Source organism: Protopterus annectens, chromosome 10.part0 (assembly GCF_019279795.1).
Source record: "Protopterus annectens isolate FY-2018-M chromosome 10.part0, PAN1.0, whole genome shotgun sequence".
Lineage (NCBI taxonomy): Eukaryota > Metazoa > Chordata > Ceratodontiformes > Protopteridae > Protopterus > Protopterus annectens.
In genome coordinates, this window is record NC_056744.1 from 386,233,837 (window position 1) to 386,244,293 (window position 10,457).

At 40.0% G+C, this 10,457-nt stretch overlaps 1 protein-coding gene across 3 annotated transcripts in view; it reads right to left on the reverse strand.

Annotated features, from left to right (window-relative positions):
- The window catches only part of EDEM3 (ER degradation enhancing alpha-mannosidase like protein 3), a 1,015,437-nt gene that overhangs the window by 806,238 nt on the left and 198,742 nt on the right, over nt 1–10,457 (reverse strand). For all 3 annotated transcript variants that reach the window (XM_044085305.1, XM_044085306.1, XM_044085304.1), the window contains exon 5: nt 6,351–6,463. In XM_044085305.1, coding sequence (XP_043941240.1) covers nt 6,351–6,463 — 113 coding nt within the window. The remainder of the gene's footprint in view (nt 1–6,350; nt 6,464–10,457) is intronic.

The window sequence follows — 10,457 nt, forward strand, 5'->3', positions numbered from 1 at the left end:
ATCTAGTAGAGCTGTTGATATGATCCCTGGTGTGAACTTTCTGTTACCCATCCACTCATCAAGGTTCCTCTTGAAGATTGATAGTGAGAGGCTCTGTCTTATGTAGATAGAGACCTTGTTCCATAGCAAGGGAAGTCTTTGCGAAGGGAATCTATCCCTCCAGCATGTTCTATTCATTGTTGTGGTGAGGTTTATATCCCAAGAGTGTGTAGCTCGAGTAGATTTGGTTTTGCTAAGATGAAGCATGTTCAACAGTTATGGGTTGGACATTCTTTGTATGTTAGACAGAGAGAAGAAAGAACTCCCATTTTTCTCCATGAACACATTATTTCAAGTTTCTATTTATTACTTGTTTTATGCATACAAACATTGTGACTTTAACTAATGTAATCATACTACCTGTGTCCTACAACCTTTACATCTTTCTCTCATCCATTACAACACTATATTTAAGATAGGCAGCAGCCTGGTGGCAAAAAGCTTTCAGGTATAGCTTTTTGGCTACCATTACCATTTAAAAAAAATCTCAGATGGTAAAATTTTTAAACACTGTCAAAGAAACATACATAGGTGAGGGCTTATTAACAGCCCCTGGTACATGCAATTCTGACTTATGGTTACCCTGGAATACCCATCTTCTTAAGCTGCATAGAATCACCTTCTAAATATGTAGACAGCAAAGATTTCTAGAATTTTAATTATATTATTTACATGAGGTTCCACCCGCAATTTCAGGATATGTATTAAATCACCCATCTGTAACCTTACCTGTTCGTAGACACCGAATGCCCAATTCTGAAATTTGTCTGTGTCTCTGGTAAAGTCATAACCCTAGCCATAATTTCCTATTTCAGTTCCTGATACATTTGTGGATATTAGTATCAACAGGGTCCATGTATGAGTCCCCGGACAGATATCAGAATGGCTTCCCAGCCCACTCACCTTGGGGTACAGTTTCTCTACCTGCATATCTCCCAAATGGTAGCAAATTCATCTTCTAATCCAAGTTTTTTTGGGATTCACAGCAAGATTGATGTCTGGCTTATTACAGTAGATATTTGGTGATGGAGACTCAGCATATCGTACTATGTGGCTGCAAATCTTTCTTGAAGGGTGAGCAAGTATTGGTCAGCAGCTGTACTGCTCTTTCTCTGACAGGCTGTAGTTGAGTTCACACAATTACTTTAGACAATTTGCAAGGAATAAAGAAACTACAATTTTAGTACATACAAGTTTTTAGCTTCACAGAAATATTTTCAGCAACAGGAAATTTCTTCTGAAAGTAATCTTTCTCACAGCCATAACAAACTCATTTTCCAGAGCAAATCCTCATACGGGCACAAGAGTTTTTAAGCTTCTCATGCAATTTATCACAAAAAAGTCATGAATGCACTGTCAAATGGTTTTAACCAGTACACAAATAATAATTCCAAAGTTCTGCTCAATGTGACCTCTTCAGTCTGTGCCATTTCAGCATCCCTTCATAATGAATATATAGGGCTTTCATTAAATATGAACAGTTAAAACAAACAGTACTTGTAGATAAAAGTTATCAACCCATGGATCTATCCTTATGGTGAGTAATCAGATCCAACTTGGATCCAATGCTGGCCAGTTTCCAAGACTTCAGCTCAGCGAGCTTCGCCTCCCCTTCTCAACCCCCCCCCCCCGCAAACTTCACTAGAAGTGCCTCAGATCTTGTTTGCCCCCTTTTCTCACTAAATGATCAGACCTAGACCTCATGGGAGAATGGCCAAGAACCCAAACAAAGAAAGCGGGATCACCGGTCAGTCATCCCTAAGGTAACGGAATGCCCAAGAAGGTGAGGGCAGGTGGGGGGGGGGTTGAACCTGATGGAAACAGACAATACAGATCTATTGTTTTGGCAAATAAATACATTTCATATCGGATGTTGTCTTTTTCATTTAGGTTCAATTCGTGGGACAGAGTTTCCAGCCACACAACATCCTATGGAGGTCTCATGAAAGGATATTGCACTATACAGTGGAATCAAACAAAGCCCTAGACCTGGACTGGATATTCAATTTGTAGTGGGACACAAACGTGCGATAACCCACCCAAGTTGCAACTGCTCAAATGTCATCCCAAGTAGCTCTGGAGAAAAAGACTGTAGAAGTAAGCCATAATTCTGGCAGATTGTCCTGTTGGTTTTAGATTCAAAGATTTTCCCTTCAAACCATACACAAAGGAAATAGAATGCAAAAGTCATTTGGACAACATAATTTTGAAAACAGGAAAAAAGACTAGCCAATGAATGGACAGATTCAAATTATTTTCTGATACCACCTTAGGCAGAAAAGAAAGGTCAAGTCTGACAGACATTCTGTCTTGATGGAAAACCAGATAAGGAGGGCCTGCAACTCTGACACATGGTTGGCAGAGGTTATTGTCACCAAGAACACATTCTTCCATGACAAAAACGTCAGATCAACAGTAGCAGAAGGCTCAAATGGAGGCATAGTCAGCACCTGAAGCATAAAAGGCAATTCACAAGGTGGAACAGGGTCTTGCACAGGAGGGCAGAGTGAAAGAGTTCCTTTAAGAAAGGTCCTTGAGATCATAATGGCAGCCAGTGGCACACTATCTCTGCCAATGTGAAAACTAGATATAGCTGCCAACTGCACATTAACAGTGGCGTAGCTAGACACAGAATTAAACAAGCCCATATAAAAAGTCCAGGCTAGCCTCTAAAGGTTCTGACAAGGGAACCAGACCCTGAGAGACCACCCACACAGCAGAGTGTTTCCATTTACTAGCATACACCTTTCGAACAGACAACTTTTGGGAAGAAGTTAAGATGTAAACTCAGTCTGAAAACCATCAAGGAAATTAGAGAAAGCAAGATTGGCAGATCCAAGCCTGCCAGGTGAGAAATGAGATATGCAATGGCATCTACAACCCAAGGAGGGAAAATCACACTTGGTGAGGCCAAAATGGAGCAATGAAGACTACAGTCACTCTGTAACTGGCTGCCTTCTGAAGAAACTTTATTATCAAAGGGTCAGGGGATAAGCATACAGAAGACCTGGGGCCAAGCATACAGAAGAGTATCCCTAGGTGGCTATCCCTGAGGAGGAACTAAGGCATAATGGCTGCTGCACTTGGTGTTGGACAGAGAATCAAAAACTTTGCAACACAGAAATTCCCAGAGCAGCAAAATCTGAGCAGCAACCTTTGGATTCAGGGATTGCTCCTGAGGAAGAAGAATGTTCCCACTCAAACTGTCCTTTAAAAAAGTGGATTTCCTTAGGATGTGCACTACAGTCAGAAACCACTGAGTCAAAATTGCCCAATGCCAGACTCTGAAGACCATCTGACAAAGTGGGTAACAGTGTGTTCCCTCATTTGTTTAGATACCAGACTACCAACATACTGTCCATCTGGACAGAAATTACACTCCACCCGATTTTATCTCAACAAACTTGGGTCAGGGAAACTCGAAAACCCATCAGATGTTTTGAATACTACCACTGGACCATCATGGTCCATTGTAATGCCCTCAAGTGATACCTGGCCAAGGGAACCAAACAAATGGCAGCCACCACGTGGTCCAAAGTCTGAGGCTAAGATAAGCTGTAGGCTTTCTGAACACGATCAAGGACTTGCCAGATCCTGAAGGTTCAATATTCTTGACTCTGGCAGCTTGGCAATCTAGGAGAATGTGTCCAAATAGCAACCTATAAATTTCAAGGACTGAACTGGATGGAGACTGGACTTCTGGTAGCCGATTGTGATCCCTAAAGAATTGCAAAGCTGGATTAAGGTGTCCTTAGCCCTGATCAGGGATGCTATCGTGGGGATGGTCAGGAGCTAATCGCCCAGGTAGGGAAAGACCTGGAACTCCTAAACGTGAGCCAGGCTACTAATACTGCCATACAAAAAACAAGCCAAATGGCTCAAAAACTTGTAAACAATAATGCAAATAAAAAAATTTAAAAAAGCAAGCCACCAAGGCAGTATTTAATACTGCCATACACTTGGTGAACACCCGAAGAGTGGTGTTGAGACCGATCAGCAGCACTATGAACTGGTAATGATCAACCTCCAGCCAGAAGTACAGGAATCTCCTGGACCACCTTGCAATCTTTATATGATGACAGGCAGCTGTGAGATTGATCAAGCACACCCAGTCATCCCTTCTCAACAGGGGTAAAATGGACTGCATCATGACCATCCAGAACTTGGTCTGCTTTACAAACTTATTCAACTTACTTACATTCAAAATTGTCCTGAGGTCATTATTCTTTTTTGGAACCAAAAAGAACCTTTAGTAGAATCTGGATCTTAGTTGTTCCGAAGGGAAATCATGGATGACTCAGCTTGCCAGCAGCTTTTGAATTTCGATAGCTGCTACTCTTCACTAATGGGATGCAATGTCTGGAAGTCATTTGGGAGTTTATACTGGGAACTTTGTAAAAATAAAACTGAACAGCTTCTAGATACGACTCAACAAACATGCATTCAAGGTAATGGCCTCCCAAGCCTTCGGGTGTACAACCAAACGACCACTGACTGCCTCTAGACCAGGACAGCCAGGCAACCCTTCTGTGTTGCTGAAAGGGCCTCCCACAGAAATCGCCATGAAATCCCTGGTTTTGTGGACCACCCTTGCCATGAGTGCAGTGTCTGTTGTGGTTGACCCCCCGCTACAGAGAGAACCTTAAAAAGAAGCCTCTTGAAGGGACTGCTGTGATGGCCTACAAAAAAAAGAGAGACCTTCCCACCTTCCAAGAAATGGTTCATTGAGGTGTAGTAAAACAAACTCCAACAGCAGAAAGCATCTTCCCATCATGCTCCCTGTCCAAAAAAAGGATACAGAGAAGGATCAAACAACAGAGCTGCTGTCCAGAATGGCAGTAAGAGATGTATGAGGTAGTTCTAGTGAAGCAGGGGGTTATGGGTAGAGGAGGTAGAGCTCACTGAGCTGATGTCTATAAAATAATGCAGCATCAGATCAGAATTAGATTAGATGAACCATATAGAAAAGACCACATCAGCTGTCAGTCTTTTCCTTCTACATTCTGTACTATACAGGCAGATCAATTCATCAGTTTCTGTTTTACAAGACAGCAGGTCCTACCCATTTTCCAGTTTTCAGGAAGAACACCGAGATTATCTTCAGCCTTCAAATACATCTCCCTGGAGATTTCTTCTCAGGACCCATTTGAGACCCACAGGTCTATAATGCAATTCCATCAAGAGGCAGTGGTTATGATGTACTCCTAGAAGTAGCTGCTTCTTATCAGTTGCCATTGACAGCCTTTCGCTGGTTTGCCTGCCTGCCTGCCTCAGTCCCAGAAACACTTCATTTCCCTTTCTTGATATACCTTCTCGTAAACGCAGCCCTAAATGGTGCACAAACAGTAGACAAAACAATGCTAAGAGTGTGCTTCCTAGGATTAGCAGTCACTATGTCATTACTGTAAAAATGTCATTAATTTATTCTCCAATTATCTGCTTAATCTAATTCAAGACTGCAGTAAACAGACACTACTCTGACAATAAGTACAAAACAGAGAACTGGCCTAAAGGGACAAACCACCAGACCCCCTGTTAACTATATACACCAACTCAGATCACACAACAATGGGAAAAGGGCAGTTTCCCAGATCTCACTGTACTATACATACACACAAAGGGGCTGGGTGACAAAAGAAAAACAAGGGGAAAAGAATGTCTGCTCTCCTGCACTCTTACAGACTAAAATCACAGAAATATTTCTAAAGAAAGAGTGGGATGATATTCTGCAGTAAAGGTATAGAGGGGGCAATGTAAAGCCTGTGGGTAAAACATCACACACACAAAAAAATTAAATTGTTTTGTTTTTGTTGCAATTATGCTCTTGTGAAGTACAGTGAGCTTTTCTGACTCTAACACAAATACCGTTTATTTTAATTACTTCAGTGGAACTATGTCTATTAAGTACAGTAAAATGGGTTTTTACTTAAGGCTGAGTAGCTGTCCACTTCCTTCCTGATTCTGTGTCACCTGACCTACCCTTCCGATGATATAATTGTTAGCATAGTTTGACAATTTGTAGTGGGTAAGTGTTTTCTGTAGTCTGTAGCATATTTCAACAAACATTCTCCTCCAGTACTTTCCTGAAATGGATCCGTTGTTGATCAGTTATCCATACAAACTCTGTCTCTAGCAGATGTGTGAGCTGCTAATTTGCTACAGTCAAGCAAGCATAAACATTCTTTAAGAAATATTTCTTACACATCTGCTACTTAAGTATATAATAAAAAGGTTGAAAAGAACTGAAAATATTTTCTTACAAACATATTTAGTGTTAGCAAATAAAAAAAAAAGTGACTTTCTAAACTCACCCTATTACTCTTATATTAGTTTCAAAAACTGAAACGACTATATCATTGTCCAGATGAACATCTTTGATGACCTTCCTCACAGCTTCTTCAAAGGCTTCTGTCTTATTCAGCACCTGAAACAAGTGAATATAAATTGGAGTTTGCCAGAACAGCACAAAGTGCCAGAAAGTAAACGTAAAGAAATAAACTTCTCAAAAAGTTACAGTTAAACGTCAATTGTTTAATCCATTATCAACATTCAAATCTAGGCTGACAGTCTAAACTTAAAAGACTACTAGTGAAAATCAAGGTAGCTCTAATGTAATTGAATCCATCCTTATAGAAGTAATTTGTAATGTTTTCAGAACATGCTTATTTTGTACACAATTATTCTGTGTTGTGCAACTGTTAAGTGTGATGGTCAGGAGTAAGGTTTTATGACACACCACCCCATGGGTTAGTATTCAAGGGGCAGTTATCCTTAAGAGCATATGTCAAATCCGCACTGCTGCATTAGGTTATGATTAACACCGGTTACACCCAAACTGAGTAAACTTAAAACCACAGTCTCCTCAGGATTGCCACATTTGCAGACACACAGCAACAGCCCCATTCCTGCCTTTACAGTAAAATACTGCTACCAGCTAGACCACTCTAGCACACGAGGAACACAATTATTGTCCATGCTTAAAGCAAGCAAAATTAGAAATGTTGATAGCTCAATCTAAGAGTCACTCTTTCAGAGATGGATGCCACAGTGAATAATTCAGCACTTCATTATGATAAGTTTACTTACACAAATGTACCATGCTCAGCATTAGATCACTGTTGCTGTAGCCTATGCCATTTAAGTAAACAATCATAGCTTATAAGATTAGAAGGGGGAGTAAGAAATTCAAGAATCCAGGAGGCCCTGGAGAATGGTCCCAGCAAATCTTGTTTTAGACCTGGAAAAGGAATTTGGTTTGTAATACTTTGTGACAGCATGTACAGAGAAACCAAGCTGCTATCTCTAGAATACTTCTACAGTCCACATTTTTCTGGAAAGCCACAAAATAATTCAATACCTGGGTAGAGTGGGTCCTAATCTTGCTTGATAGTTGCTTGTTATGATGACAATAGCAAAAAGAAACAGCAAGATACAATCATATAGAAACTACCTGCTTTGACACTGGTTGTCATTTTTTCTTACATTCGTAGGAGACAAAACAGCTGAACAGCTTTCCTGAAGGATTTTGAAGTTCAACCCGCCTTCCATTTAATCAGAAACAACAAAAAACAAAAAAAAATTCAACGTATATAGCTTCATCACCACTCTAAATAGCTGTCACTGGGAATCTCTTAGTTACCTCTTGACTACGCAGTTAACTCATTGACACTTAATAAAAGTATGCAAGTGTGAAAATATTCTTACTTCCACCCACAAAATGAATGCTTTCGAAGAAAAACTAATGCTTTGGGAAGTAAGAATTAGAAGAGAAAATGCAGTAGAAATATTTGCGCTAAAGAAAAGGTGGAAACTGGATGGACGTCTTATACATCTAATTTTACAGACTTTAAGATTGCTTCGTATAAATACTGAAAAATATTTTCCCTCAGTTGACCTACCATCCTTGGATTGGATAAGAGATCCATTTGTCTTAAATGTGTGCAAACTGGCAAATTTACACATTACAGAAGAGGATGAGTGGACAGAGATAACAAATGACAGAGGATTAAAACTTAAGCATTTAACAACAGATACTACTAAATTTTGGTTATCTTTTAAACGTGAATTTCCCAATATTACAAAAAAAAAACAATAGAAACACTTCTTCTTTTCTGCATGTCATATGTATGCAAATCAAGTTTTTCTGCAATAAATAATATTAAGAACAAAAAAAGAGATCGCGGCTGGAAACCATGGAAGAAGATTTAAGAGTATGCCTGTCCAAAATTCAGCCTCGCACAAAAGATGTCCAGCTCAGATATCTCATTAAATATTAAATGTGAGTAAAAAAGTGGAAAAGATTTTATAAATCAATCAAAATTATATCTATTTTTTGTCAGGCAAAAAATGTAATATTTTTTTTGGTGTGCCGCAAGATTTTTGCAATTAGTTTGTGTGTGCCATGAGCTGAAAAAGGTTGAAAATCTTTGTTTTGAACAATCGACACATCCAGAATATGTAGGACTTTTTGTCCCTTGTTTTTAAGTTCTGGAAAGAATAAAGGAAGATTAACAGACTGGCTTAAAGTAAACTCTGAAACCTTACCCTTGTGGAAAATGAGGTAGTGCTGATTCACAATAAGAGCATGTAACTCAGATACTCTCTTCGCAGAAGTCAAAGCAATTAGTAAGACAGTTTTCTTCCAAATCAAGAGCCTGAAATTAGCCTAATGGGCTGGTTTCAGATGGAAGAAGAGTTAGTTTTTCAAGCACAAAGTTAAGATCCCAAAGAGGAGCCACTTGTTTTCTAGGTAGATGGATACATAAACCCCCTTTCAAAAATGATTGAGTTAAGGACAGGTACAATTGGGGGGGGGGGGTCAGCAAAGGTTAGTCAAGCAGAACTGACTGAAAGTTAACCTTGAGAGATGTGTCATAAAGGCCACAGGATAATAACTCACACAAATCTAGAACCAGAGGCATCCAAGCCTTAAATGGGTCCTAGTTATAATGGTGGTACCAACTAGAAAATCTTTTTAGCCTCCTTTAGTACTTGCTACACATACTGAGGAGAAAGATGCCTAAACAGTATGAAAAACAATCATCCAATAATTTAAATGAAGTTTCTTCAGGTTGGGGGTGCATCAGTCAACTTCTGTCTTGTGCAAGTAAATCCAGCCTGTGGTAAAGCTTGTGGTGAAGCTTGTGGTAAATGCCTTTAGCCAATTTCAAAAGACAGCATAACCACTGTTGCCTTTGCCAAAATGGAGTCGCCACTGCTACCTCAAAAGTCCTAATGGAGGTATAAAGGAATGGTGGAGGCCACCAGAACAGCTAAAAGGGTGTTAGGAAGTAACTTCAAGAGCAACTGGGTTCTTTGTTTTTGGCATATTTTATTTTCAAAGGTTGACCCTTGAGGGCCAAGATTTAGACCACAATTTGTCTGCTAGACAGATTACTATCTCTTAGTGTCTGGCAACCCAGGAAGCTCCTGGACTAATGATGTGCCTGTACCACAACCATATAGTTTTTGAACCTCTGTCCTGCCCATGGAGTAGATGAGAGCCTTTTTCACACTCAGAAAACTTTTTTATATGATTGTTTGTTACTGTGCCCTGTGGTGTGCATATCCCTTAATTCTCCCCCCCCCCCATCACAGTCCACTCAAGGGTTCCACAAGAAAATAATTTCTTACTCCAGTGAAATGGCAAAATATGTTTAACTACTATATAGAGATTGATAGATATAGACAGACACACACATATTTTAGTGTAGACAAGCAACAACAAACTTAGGTGAGGTGGGAGGAAATAAAAGTACCTAAAGAAACCCATGCAGAAATGAGAACAAGCAAAAACTTCACGCAGTGAGTAAAGTTCATGACTGAAACCCAGAACCTGGAGCTGTGAGTCAGAAGTTTTTTCAATGAGCCATTTGGCTGTGCCTGGAAAAGCTACTCACTTAAATCTATGCAGGTGTGGTAGACATACTATACTAGACTATTCTAAAAGTGCCGACAAGTTGTTGGAACTGTCCAGAGCTGTGAACACTGGATGACACCAGTTTAGACTATTCTAAAAGTGCCGACAAGTTGTTGGAACTGTCCAGAGCTGTGAACACTGGATGACACCAGTTTAGACTATTCTAAAAGTGCCGGCAAGTTGATGGAACTGTCCAGAGCGGTGAACACTGGATGACACCAGTTTAGACTATTCTAAAAGTGCCAACAAGTTGTTGGAACTGTCCAGAGCTGTGAACACTGGATGACACCAGTTTAGACTATTGTAAATGTGCCGACAAGTTGTTGGAACTGTCCAGAGCTGTGAACACTGGATGACACCAGTTTAGATTATTCTAAAAGTGCCAACAAGTTGTTGGAACCGTCCAGAGCTGTGAACACTGGATGACACCAGTTTAGACTATTCTAAAAGTGCCGACAAGTTGTTGGAACTGTCCAGAGCTGTGAACACTGGATGACAC